This window comes from Psammomys obesus, unplaced genomic scaffold (assembly GCF_907164565.1).
Source record: "Psammomys obesus unplaced genomic scaffold, mPsaObe1.curated_primary_1811, whole genome shotgun sequence".
In the NCBI taxonomy this organism is placed as follows: Eukaryota; Metazoa; Chordata; class Mammalia; order Rodentia; family Muridae; genus Psammomys; species Psammomys obesus.
Window position 1 is genome coordinate 10,119,739 of NW_026592666.1, and position 13,398 is coordinate 10,133,136.

Sequence of the window (13,398 nt, forward strand, 5' to 3'; positions counted from 1 at the left end):
TTAAAATCTACAAAAGCCACAGAAAGGCTATCATTGGCTAGGTTCCCAGGCCACCCAAACTGGCTGGGAGGTGGGGAAGACAAACCCCGCCCAAGCCCTGAGAGGGTAGGGTTGTTCAAGAGGCAAGCTGCGTTCTTGTTTTTTAGCCCTACACTCTGGCCTGCGCGGAAGGATTGGGGTCCGGGTGCGAATCTAGAGCAAGAGCCCAGAGACCTTACGCCAGGAAAAAGAGACATAGAGTTTTGGGACACGTTGGATTTCGCATCAAGCGAAACCTTCGCTTCTGGAGCCAGGAGTTGGGGGTCCTCTCGAAGGGGGCACGGCAGCCCCTGCTCCTCACCCCTGAGCAACGTCGAGGAAGGGTGTTTCACATGGCTGAGGCCGCCGAGCCCAAGGAGGTCGCTCCGGGTTCCCAGGGGCAACCTGAAGATGCGGCGGTCGAGGGATCAGTAGGACCTGAGGCTGCAGACCCGGAGGGGCGGGAAGCGAGCGACGGAGCCGCAGAGGCGCCCGGGGACCAGGGGGCGGGCGCTGAGGCCACGGCCTCGGGGAAGGAGGAAGGAGGCTGCGGGCAGGACGGAGGCTTCGGGGGAGCGCAGGCGCAGGGCCCGCGGGCTGGCCCCGGGGGAGAGACGCCGGGCGGTGGCGGAGCCTGGGGGGAAGCGGAGGCTGCGGAGCGCGACCCGGAGGGCGCGGGGGTCCCGCAGGGAGCGGAGGAAGCGCCGGGCGCCCAGCAGGTGCCGGAGACCAGCTCGGGGCTGGACGCTCAGGGCGAGGCCCCTGCGGTCCTTGGGGACCATCGCGGGGAGCCGGAGGAACCCCCGGCCCTCGAGGCGGGGGAAGAGGCAGAATCCAGCCTGGAAGCGCAGGGGGGCGGCGCGCCAGGGTCGCAGATCGGTACAGAAACCCAGGGGCCCGCAGGGGACAGCATGGACACTGAGGCACCCGCAGGAGGGGCGCACGGGTCAGAAGGTGAGCCGCCGGGTGGAGGGGAAAGCGGCCCTAGGCTCCAGCCTGACGCGGTTGAGGTCGCAGCCCCAGAGATCGGAGGGCACGACCCCGGGGAGGTGGCGGTCGCTGCAGTCGCAGATGCCACGGGGGAAGCGGGAGCCCCGGGGACAGACGGGTCCGAGGAGGCAGCTACCGAGGAGGCGAGGGTAGACGCCCGCGAAAATGGGGACCAGGGTGGGCTCCAGGAGGAGACCGGGGAGGAAGAAGCGAGGCCAGAAGCCGGGTTGAAGGGACCCTGTGAGGAGGAGGAGATCCAGGAGAAGCCGTCCGACCGCAGCCCCGAGGAAGAGGAAGCCAAGTCCACCGCGCAGGAGGAGCCCCGGGCGGAGCTCAGCAACCACGTAGCCGAGGCGCCCAGCGCCCAGGGTGGAGAAGCGATGGAGCGGGTGAGTGGCCGCAGGGAGAACGGCCCAGCATCCGAGGAGGGGGACCCGGGACAGGAGCACGACATCACCCTCTTCGTCAAGGTAAATCTCACACCACCAGGCCTAGGACGGCTCAGAACAAAATCCGTGGGCTAGTACTAGATTCCGGCCGAGTTAGGGCTGTGAATGCGGTTCAGTGGTAGCACAGTGCTTGACACGTCTGAGGAGTTCCATCCGCAGAAACACGCATCTGCAGCGTAAGGCGTGGATGTCAGGTGCTTGGGGGTCAGGTCTGGGGTGTCAGCGGTGACGTTCCCGTCCCTTGTTCTAACTGGCCCTTCTAGTCCCAAGGTTATTAAAGAATTAGGAGGAAAACAAAAAGACCTATTGGTCTTCGAAAGATTTCTGCCAAAGGAGGCTTTAATCCTTGAAGTGAGAAAAAAAAAAATGTGAACAGGTAGGTTCAATGTGAGAATTCCCAAACTTAACTCCCAGAGGACCAGAGCTGCCTAACATTTTCAGCTGTGAAAAGATGCTTCGTTTTGGCAGGGCAGAGAACTTGCATTCAGGGCCAGCGGAAGCTCTTATATGCTGCCCTGTTTATTGAACATTTTAAGATTTACTTTGGAAGAATTCAAGATGCTGGAGCCCTGGACGTCATTTGTGTAGTATGTTCCTTGCCTTCCTTAGTCAAGAAGAAAGCCATGATTTCATTTTTGAAAGAGTCCCCAGACGGATGAGGAGGAAGTTTTGAGTGTAAACAGGCATTTTTACAAGGCTTCAAAAAAAAAAAAAAAAAAAGTGGACAAAGTCCAGCAGTGGCTCACACCAAGAGCTTTGTTTAAAAAAAAAAAAAAAAAGTTCTTCCTGGGACCTTTGGTCAGATCCCAGGAGGCTGCAGATAATATGATGAAGAATGTGTTACATGTTGGACCCTAATCCTTCAGAAATACTTTCAAGCTTACAGAAGCCAGTTAGCTCTAAACCTCCTCGGTTGAGATTTTAATAAGCACAAAGAAAAATGTTCCCAGGAGATTAACATCAGGATTTAACCAAGTGTCTGGATGGCTAGGATGTGCTGGTGTTTAACAGCAAGATGGTTCTCAGCTCCAGGCATTAAAGACCTAAGGAGGAAAAACAAGTCCAACATCAGGTTGGCACAGCCTTAGGCTAGTCCTGGAGGGACTGCAGAGCTGGGTGGCTCCAGGCTGTTCTCTGAGGCGCAGAATTTGCATCCCTCTGGTCACATGGCTCCAGCAAACCTGCTTGGGTTGCAGTTATGAAGCAGCTTTCTCAGCGGCTCCTCTGCTTTGTTGCCTGATCCTCTTTACTCTGTTTATTGAAGAGTTTCAAGCACATCCAACTTCCCGGCCCAGGCACAAGCCCTTCATGACTCAACCCTTGCCCCTTTCCCTCTGACCTTCCCTTAGCATTGTGGGGGTCCCCAAGTCTCCAGTGGCACTGGAGTGCCCGATGTAGGAAAGTACTATGCACCAGGGGAGGACCAGATTCCTGGTGCTCCCATCATTGAAAGTGTGCACCTGTTTACCCTCTGCCTGAGTGGAGTCTCCGCCACCATCTCCTGACTGTGCCCCCACCTGGCTGTGAGGAGCATGCAGAAGTTTCTGCAGACTTTGTGTTCTCTGTGCCTTTCTGTCTCTTCCTGGACTGATTGTACCTTTACATTCCCAGGGCAGACTGCAGGCATGGAAATGACGAGGCTTTGAGTGAGAAAGAGGCAGGTGGGCTGGATCCAGTCCTGGCTTTGTCTCTTTCTTCATACTAGTTGTTTAATTTTACAGTGATATGGCAGCTTCTCCTGGAGGGTTTATGACGTCTCAGAAACAGACTATGTTAAGCCTATGGAGTTGTGTGTCTGGCTCAGAGTTAGTGCAGCGTCAGTGAGGGTGAGGGTCACTGTTGCCTATGCTCTCTTCCCCCTCCACCAGCTTTATTTGATGTGCCACAGAGAGCTCTTCCCCATTCTACTCCAGTCGTTTCATTTTGTTTGTTTTTAAAGAAGCTCTCTTTAGGTACTGGGTTATCTTCATTTTCTGGGGATGAGCATGTTATGAAACTCAATCATTGTATCATGGCTGGTGGTGGTTGGCAGGCATGGAGTGGGTGTTCATGGGACAGGATGGTTGACTCCTGGCCCCCTCCTGTCTCTCCTCTCCTTTAGGAAAACAAACAGATCTCTTAACGGTGAGGCCGGTCACTTCTTAAGGTCACTTAAGACCTGCCTCACTTTGATAAGGCGTCTTGGTTTCTGCTGATCCTACTAACCATTCTCTCTGAAAAACAAAGAAGGAGCAAAGAATTCCAAAGCAACAAATGAGCAAAAGAAAGCAAAAACAAAACGAAACAAAAAAACTTCCTATCACCACATCTGCTAGATTTGGAACACCGTATTGGAAAACCCCTGAGGTTAGGTCAGAATTGCATTTTGTTATCAGCTGAGCCTGGGTTCTTCCAGGGCCTCCTTGCAGATGTACTCTAGCACACTGACACATCCTCACCCGGCTGACCCGTCCAGTCCCTGAGTTGTTATTTGAAGTCTGGCTTTCAGCTACTGTAGTATTCTTCCAAGCATTGCACTCTGCCCGCATACTGTTTATGATCCCTTTCCTTTTACTGTTTTTCATATTTTTAATAAAGAAATACATTAGTTATAATATTTAATATACTCTTATATAAATTCATTTAAACATCATTTGTTATAATATGCCTTTTATTATAATATAAGAAGGTATCTTGGATGCCTAATGGTAGGGGCTAATAATAACCAAAGCTTTAAGTCAGCTTACGATTTTGGCCATCTGGTAGGTTGTATCACTCATCATTAAGAGAGTTATCATGTTATTAACTTGCCATTTGTTTTATTCTACGAATATACAGAGATTGTACAGGCACAGCATCCATGTGCAACAGGTCAAGGAAGACGCCCCTTGCGTTCTTGTGTCTCAGATGAATGTCTACTGATTAATTCATTATCTTTATTTTTCTCCCCTTACAGAAGTATTGAGTAGACCACTAGATTACAGGGTAATCCCAAAATATAACTAGTAAGACAGATGTTTTTTTCTTCACTCAGCGCCAGGAAAGGTAACCTCACAACAGCACATGTGAGGGTGGGGGTAGGCAACAAACAACAAACTTAATACCCACAGTAGTTTAATCACATTTTTTTCCTCAAATGCAGCTGTGTTCTCTGAGGCAAGGCTAAGGCTGGGGGAGTCTGAGATGTGGCTTTTCTAACAAATTTTACATGACTTAAAAATCCTCCATCTGACCAGTGAATGGCCCTTGGCTAGAGTCTAAGGATTTCAAATTGCAACAGCATACACTTAACCAGAACATACAGGTATAACTGGGCCTGTGGGCTTGCACGGGCCATCAGATCTAGATTTTTCTTTTTAAAGTGAAACAAATCCAATGGAATAAAGTAAAACAGAAGGAAGACATGGTTTTTGGCTATGCCATCAAGTGCCAGAAATAAATAAATTAATTAAAAGGCTGTCAAGCACAGTTACATTACACAGCTGGACAGGACTGTGCCAGGACCTGCTTCTTAGAGACTACTGGTCGACCAGTAGCCTGTTGCTCCCTGTGAACATTCTGCCTGGAGAGAACATGTTGAGACCTGTTTTGTGAAGCTTGGTCTCTAGGGAACCTCTGGGGGGAGATGTTATTTTTCTAACAGTGTGAATGCTGTGTGTTCTGAAGGGAAATGAACAAAGATGCACCCATACAAGGTCAGCTTTTCCCTAAAGACAGTGGTTTTCAGTTTGTTTTCTGATTATCTTGTAAAACTGGATTGAAAATAACATACATGAAATCAGCAGTGTTACAGTGATAAGGAGGATGCGTGATTTTGCTCCCCTCCTCCAACTAGGCACAGTGTGGTGAGGTGGAGGAGATGGGTAACCACACCCCCCACAAATCTGAGTGTGATAGAACCTACTTGTTTTGCCCCTCCATCCTGGCCCACCCCCTATTCAGTCCCTACTTTCAGTGATGATAGTTGAGTGCTCAGGTTGATGGTAGATGGTTTCAAGGTGACTAATAGTGAGAAGCAAGTTCTACACACAGTCCTAGGCCCCCAGGATGGCAGCCCAGCACCCTTGGAAGATGAATAAGGCTGTATTCCTTTTTGAGGCTATCTTGGTGTTAGGGCTATGGATGCTGGGACTTGAGGTTTGAGCATATATTTTCTGTCCCAGTGCAGACACGCCACTGCTCCTGTCGCTGAGCCTTATGGGAGCAGCTGTGTGCCCTGTCCTCCTCCCTTGAGGTCTCTTGGGGCCCAGGTTTCACATGGCCGGCCTTCACAGAGGCATGCTGAGGGGCCCCATCTCTGGAGCATCTGGAGACAAGTGAGACGCTGCAGTAGATCTAGGTGTTTTTCCCTTTCATTCTAGATACACAGACAAGACCTAAGACTCGAAGCACCATGTAAATCCCAAATTCTGGGCAATGCTTTGGGTGCAGGACTCCAGGATAATCTGTTAATTCAAAGTACTGTATTTGGACACTGAGCTAGAATCAGAGAACACGTTGGTGCATGTTTTAGAAGCTAGAAAGAAAGACCTGAAGTTACCATAACAAAATAATAGTTGCTGTGTTATTTATAAAGCATAGAAGTTTATTTGGGTCACGGTTCTGGAGGATGGGTGGTCCAAAAGCATGGTATTTGCTTCTGGATGGCTGTGTCATTACATGCCAGAGGTACCACTGGATGACTAAGAACGGATCTAGCTAAAGTCTCTTTCAATTTTACCAGTGTTGTCATGAGTTCCCCACCCTCATGACCCCATTTAACCCTAACTGTCTTCTAAGGTTCCTACCTCCAAATACTACCAACATGTGAATTTGGAGACTAAAATTTCAGCACTTGAAATTTGGGGGTCACATTGATACTGTAGAAAAAGCAAGTCCAAGAAGGTCCTTGTCCTCTCAGAACTTCTTAGATGGAGGGTGGATACGCAGCAAGGCTTTACGCTACGCAGGCGGTGTAGCATGGAGGACAGGTGCTAAATGAGGCTGTGTGTTATGATGCAGCACGGAGGGCAGATGGACACTAAGGCGATGTGCTGTGCGGGTGATGTAGTGTGGGAGACAGATACTAAGCAAGGCTAGATTCCGCGCAGATAGACCATCCCCACTAGACTGTCCTTAGCCCTGAGCACATCACGAAGCCCGTGGCGATACCCAGTGAATACTGGAGTGAGGGCAAGGAGGCCTGAGAACAGGAGGTGAGGTGCAGGCATGTGTAGCAGCAGGACCTGAACACACACAGCTCTCTCTACTAAACAGCTATTTAAATTCTATTTGGGTGGACACAACCATTTCCCTTTCTGCTCCACAGGTAACAGGCACCCTGGATGTCTCCAGGGCAAGTTCTTCCAAATTTTCTAAAATGGCTGGCCTAGATTTGAGCAGCTGGGTCTATCCCACAAAGCTTCTATTACGAGCCGAGCTGATCCATGGCAACTGGTGTTGACATCCAGGAGGGAGTGAGCTCAGTTGTAGGGGGCTAAAACAGCTCCCTTTTTCCTTATATGAGAAATAGGATGCATAGTCCTTGGTTGGCGTATCAGTCTCAGCAAAGACCGCTGGGCCCAGAGTTTTTGGCTCTGTTGGTCTCGTATGGAGTTCCTGTCCCCTCCAGGTCTTTCATCTCCTCCTTCTTTCATAAGATTCCCTGTACGTTGCCCAAAGTTTGGCTATGAGTCTCAGCATCTGCTTTAATACCTTTCTGGATAGAGTCTTTCAGAGGCCCTCTGTGGTAGGCTCTTGTCCTGTTCCCTGTTTTCTCCCCCTTCCAATGTCCATCCCATTTGCCTTTCTGAATGAGAATTGATCATCTTACCCAGGGTCCTCCTTTTTGCTTAGCTTCTTTAGGTTTACAGATTTTAGTATGTTTATCCTATATTATATGTCTAATATTCACATATAAGTGAGTATATACTATGTGTATCTTTCTGTTTCACTCAGGATGATCTTTTCTAGTTCCCACCATTTGCCTGCAAATTTCATGATTTCCTTGTTTTTAATTGCAGAGTAGTATTCCATTGTGAAAATGTACCACAATTTCTGTATCCATTCCTCAGTTGAGGAACATCTGGGTTGTTTCCAGATTCCCTGCACAGATGTTGCCAATGGCAGCTCAGTGTTCAAATGGGTTCCCTAGTATGGGGTACAGGGACTATCTCTGACATGAACTCAGTGGCTGCTCTTTGATCACCTCCCCCTGAGGGGGGTGGGGTGAAGCCTTACCAGGCCACAGAGGAAGACAATGCAGCCAGTCCTGATGAGACCTGATGAGGCTGGGGTCAGATGGAAGGGGAGGAGACCTCCCCTACCAGTGGACTTGGGGAGGGGCATGGGAAGAGAAGAGAGAGGGAGGGTGGGATTGGAAGGGGATGAAGGAGGGGGCTACAGCTAGGATACAAAGTGAATAAATTGTAATAAATAAAAAGGAAAAAAAAAGAAGTATCAAGAGACAAAAAAGAAAAGAGAAAAAGAAATAGGATGTAGCAGCTGCCACGGTCACCAAAGAGTCTGATACTCCACGTGCCTTCTCCCTCTGTCATGGAAAGATGGCCTCCTCCACCTGCATCAGGCCTTCACAAGATAGGTCTGCCACAGCCAGCAGCCTTCGCCTTGGGCCCTCTCCCTATTCCCTTTATCTGGAAGCAGATTTACCATCTGTCTTGTTGGCTAGAGCTGGCCAATGGGCCCCTCCTGTTCCAGACCTTTCCCAGGCACAGGGCAGTGAGGCAACAAGCTGGTTTAGTATTTGTACATCTGAAACCGAAGACTAGCTTACTCACTTCTAAGTGGTGGGAAACATCAAAAGAAGAAGGTCTGAGGACCCGTGAAAAGTAGGCAGATGAAGGTTTCAGAGCTGGCTCTAATATCCCCACATTACCTGTTTATAACTGTTTTCACTCAGTGACATCAGAATTGAGTAGCTGTGACAGAAACTGTAGCTCTCAAAGCCTAAACTATTAACTGCTGGGTCCTTTAAGACAAAGTTTGCTGACCTCTGGGGCCAGCAGCTGTGGGTCGATGCCTGAGGTAGACATGTTGCCATCTGCCCAAAGCTGGGGTTTGGTTTAGACAGAGCAAACGAAGCAGACTGGGCAGAATAAAGGACCCCAAGTTCTACCTGAGTGAGCAGGAAAACCTTAAGGCACTAAGCGTGCTCCGTAGTATTACAAATTTATTTTTTGTGCAGAGTCCTTTGTTTTGATTTCAATGAGGTCAAAATAAAGTACAGATTAAATATGTCCATATAAAACCCTAATAGTAGGTGTATGCAGTCTTGCGGCTCTTCCATGAAATGTGCCCTGCATTGCTTTTGAAAAGATAAAAATTGGTATGAAGACAAGTAAACATAAAATATACAACACAAAGAAAAGCTAATATGAATATGAGCTTTTCGTCTTTTCTCCCTTGGGAAAGCCATTACAGATCTTTCCAGAGATATCTGTGCGTCCCAAACTTGCATGCAAATCCCCTCAGTACATTTGTTATTAATTGCTTTGTAGAATTATGCCAAGGCTTAGAATCTTTAAGCTTAAAAACATTTATTGTTCAGAGTAACTTGGGCACAGGAGTTTTGGAGCAGCTTGGACAGGTTGTGCTCAGAATGCTGTCTAGGGATGAAGAATTGACGGAGGCAGAGAACCTCCTTCCAAGATGGCTGACTCACTTGCTTCTTGGTGGGAGGTTCAGCTCCTGACCAGGTGTGGTTCAATTGAGCTGTACTAGTGTCTTTCAGCCTGGCACATGGGGATTTCTAAGGAAATCTAAGGAATCTAAGGAAAATCAAAGAAAAAGCCCAATTCCTTCTGTGGTTTCATCTGAAAAGCCACACAGTACTGTGGCTGAGGTTGTTGCTCAGTTAGTGGAATATTTGCCTGGCAAGCTCAAAGCCCTGGGTTTGACCCCCAGTGCCACATAAATTAGGTGTGGTGACATATTCTTATAATCCCAGCACTTGGGAGGCAGAGGAAGAGAACAGAAGTTCAAGGTCATCCTCCATTAGTTCAAGGTCATCCTCCATTACACACCAAGTTTGAGACCAGCTGGTGTCAAAAATAAAAGTGTAATAACTTTTATGTTATTTTATTCATCAGACTAGAGTTACCAAGCTCATTCTTCAAAGAGAGTAGCATTAGACATCACCTTTTAAAGGGAAAGTCAAGGCATTTACAGATACGCATTAAAATGTCAATTCTAGCCTTATTGTCTGTCTCTTAGGAAAAACAGCACACCAGAAATTGCTCCCTTTGTTCCATGTTAACATTTCCTTAGAATCACCCTTTACGCTTGTTAGAAATGTCTTAGCAGCTGGTGGTGTACTCTGATCAGTCCTTCATGCATGGGGATGTACTCTTCCTTTTCTGAAACACTGGCCAGCACTGTGTACTGATCATCCTTCTAGGCATGAAACAATGCCTTGGGAGTTAAGGTCCTAGGAACAGCCTTGCCAGGAGGAAAGGCATGCATGCATAGGATATGATAGCCCTTACTAATTTTCCTCCTCACAGATGTGCTGTCTACAGCTCCTCCATGTTCTGTGTCGTGTGGGCACTCTGCTTTCCCCAAGGTCTTCCCCACTCGGGCCCTGAGTTATCAAACACTTTGAATCTGAAAGATGGAAAATGATGGTATTGCCATTTAATCCGGGTTTCTCTTTATGATGCAGATGGGTGAGGGTGCTTTCCTGTCTGAAATCTGTGTCCTGCTTCCTGCGGCTGATTGTGTAGGCCTTTGATTTTGGTCTTATTCTTCCTGATTTTTGTCTAAAGGACTCAGGCCTTTGCTTGTCTTTGTATGTGTTTCACTTACTTTGGTGGGAATATGTTGGCTGTGGCATTCTGGTAACCCATTCTCTTGGTAATTTCTTGTCATCGGTGCTTGGGAATCAGAGTGGAGGCTGGGGCTGTACTCTGGCCTGCTGCCTCTCTCTTCATTTGCTGCAATCTTTAAGTGCCCTCTGGTGTGTTGTTTTCAAAGGGGTTCCCTCTTGCACCCCTGTTTTCTCCTGTTGGCTTTAATTAGTGGGGACATTTGACAAGTCGAGGGGCCGGGGGATGTGGGCCAGAGACCTGGAGCTCTCCTACAGAGGGCTTGATGCTTGTGCTTTGCTCTCCTTCTGGACTCAGGCGCCTGGCAGGGGTGGCCACTGCGCATCTCCTCCAGCATCTTCAGCCTTGTTCCCAGCAGGACCCCATTGCATCTCAAGCCACCATAGGAGGAAGGGATGGGATGGGGATCAGAGTGGGGCAGCTGTTGTTCCCACCCTGGGTTGAGGCTCACAGTGTTCTGATGTGGCCCTGGAGAAATGGCCAGGGGGTTGGGACCATCGCAGCCATCATGTGTGTAGGAGCTTCCAGGAACAAAGGCTAATGCCTTTGGTCTGGAGATGTAGGAAATTAGCACTTTCTCTGGTGCCTTTGGTGTCAGGACCTCAGAGGAGAGTTCAAAGAAACCTGGGGAGATGTAATCTCCCCCTCAACTTGGGTTTCTTTGTTTGAATTCCAGGCTGAAGGCCTTTTACTCTGCTCCCATGCATAATCAGGCTCGATGAAGTTTTAGGTTGCGCTCCATGGCTTCTTGGCATCATTTAGCTCTTCAAACAGAATTCGACACTTAAGGAAATGCCAAGGTGGTAGCAATCGGATCCGAGAGGCCAGTCTTTGTCCACGGACATTTTAACCAGTGTATTTTATTATGGTGCTGAGCTCTGAGTGGCATCTGTGATGCAAGATTTGCTGCAGATGCTGGGGTTGCTAAAGTGCATTGTGCCGATGTAGCTCTTTCTGCCACCGAAGGTGAGGACACGACTCCGAGGATCTTAGATGCTGTTGAGCTTTTCTGGTTTGTTCCGGCTAGTCAAGGGCTGAGTCCATGGACTCTTACAGTGTGGTGGGTTAAATATGATACTGCATTCTGTGACATGTTGGCCATTGAGAAATAGATTGGTTTTCCTCCTTCTGAATCTGATTTGACCATTATGACCCACGTGGCAACTGATAGAATATGATGCCCGCAATGCTGTTGCTGGTGGTCCAGGTCCAGGCTGGTGTTTCCAGACTTTGTTTGTTTGTTTGTTTGGGGTCTTATTCAAAGAATTGAAACAAATCCTCAAACATTGAACTAGTAGCAATGAAACTTTGTAACAGCAGACCACATGAATGAGGGTACTCAGGCCCATAGTTACTGCAGGGCCTTTCTTTTATAGTGTTTAAAAGAAACAGGAATTTGGTTGCTAAAGAGTGTAATTTGATTGATGGTCTTAGATTATGTAAACCTTAGCTCACAATGCATTTCTTTCCTTCTTTCCTTCTTTCCTTCCTTCCTTCCTTCTTTCTTTCTTTCTTTCTTTCTTTCTTTCTTTCTTTCTTTCTTCCTTTCTTCCTTTCTTCCTTTCTTCCTTTCTTCCTTTCTTCCTTTCTTCTTCCTTTCTTCCTTTCCTATCTCTTCCCATGATGCATCTGATTTTAATCTTTGTGCATCCAATTATGAATAAGCCTAAGATAAATAGGAGTAAAGCAAATAGGAGATTCCCCTAAAAGTTTGCTCAGGTAACACAATTTGCCTTATTATACACACAACTCCAAACCAGTCTAGGTCAGATTGGCCCATTGTCTGTGGTCCCCATGTTTGTTTTAGGACGTTTGAATAGAGTGGAGGATTATCAAGGGGCTTCCAGGGGGACCAACTTCCTTCCTTCCACTGGTGTTTTGAACCACCCCAGAGGGCTGGTGAGATGGCTGTGCAAGGCTGGCGACCAGGATTGGATGTCTGGGTCCCACAAGGGAGCAGGAGAGGGCAGACTCCAGGGAATATTTTCTAAAGTATTGTGACATATAACAGAGGAACCACTTTAAATTCCTAATTCTGGATAGTCAGTCACATGGCAATCGGTGTAAGCTCATGCATTTTCTAGTCTGGTCAGACAGAGGCAGCTGGGGAGGCAGGGCCTGGATTGGGGGTGTGGGGGGAAGGGAGCGTGCAAGGGCAGGGAGGTGTGCCTGGACGTGGCACCCTGTCACTCGCAGCCTTTCTGTTTGGTTTCTGCATATTTTCCCCCTGGAGTCAGTCTGGGGACTGAAAAAGCCTGTCATTCAGGAACTGACAGCTCAGGGTGTGTAACAGCGGGCTGCATTATTAAGCGGGCTTTCGGAACAAGGTGTTCCTTTGTCGTAATAATTCCTTGTGAGAATTTTACAAGGAAATAAGCTTTTCATCTCCATGTAAAAGCTCTGGCTGGTATCGGGCCATATTATTAACTGAGGATTAAAAATAGCCCTGCATTTTCCAAGCTTAATTCATATAAGGGAAAAAAATGTCCAAGGACATTTGATTTGTTCATGTACTTTTCGAGACTTGATCTTACTTGCTGTGACAAGGCACAGCAACATCACGAAGCATTTGAAAGCTGAAAGCTATGTGGTTAGGCAATTAAGCTATGTGGGTCAACCCCTTGATCTTGCTAATAATAAATTAATTGTTACAACAGTTGACAAGAATAAATACTGTACACAATCTAGAATATGTTTAGGATTAGGGGGGCTGTTTGAAAAGGTAAGGGCTATGTTTCATCGTCTTGAAATCTAAAGCGTATTTGGGTGTGGTGGTGAATGGAACAGGTTCTGAGTTGGTCCTAGTAGAGCAGAATCCCTGGGTAACCTGGGGACACATTTGACCAACAGCAAACAGACCATGTACAGGGCTCCCACCCTATGGGGTCTGACAGCCCTTACGACAGCTTTATTTGAGAGGGGAAAAATACCACTCCATTTTATTTTTTTCTACAATAACCTTATTTTCACTTAGGATAGTTTTTGGTCTTGAGAGAAGTGTGACCTGTGACATTCGTGTGGTGGGATTATGAGACTGAGAGTGTGGACAGGAGGCTACCACAGCCTTTTCTTTCTCTCCCCCAGGAGGGCCAATGCCTACCCATTTAGCTGTTAGCTTCTTACTTAGAGCCCTTCCTTAC

General features: G+C 47.8%; 1 protein-coding gene across 1 annotated transcript in view; it reads left to right on the forward strand.

Annotated features, from left to right (window-relative positions):
• The first annotated feature begins 371 nt into the window (after window positions 1-371).
• Window positions 372-13,398, forward strand: part of Clic6 (chloride intracellular channel 6) — a 35,758-nt gene continuing 22,731 nt past the window's right edge. The window contains exon 1 of the mRNA XM_055614889.1: window positions 372-1,478. Within this exon, the coding sequence (XP_055470864.1) occupies window positions 372-1,478 (1,107 nt within the window). The remainder of the gene's footprint in view (window positions 1,479-13,398) is intronic.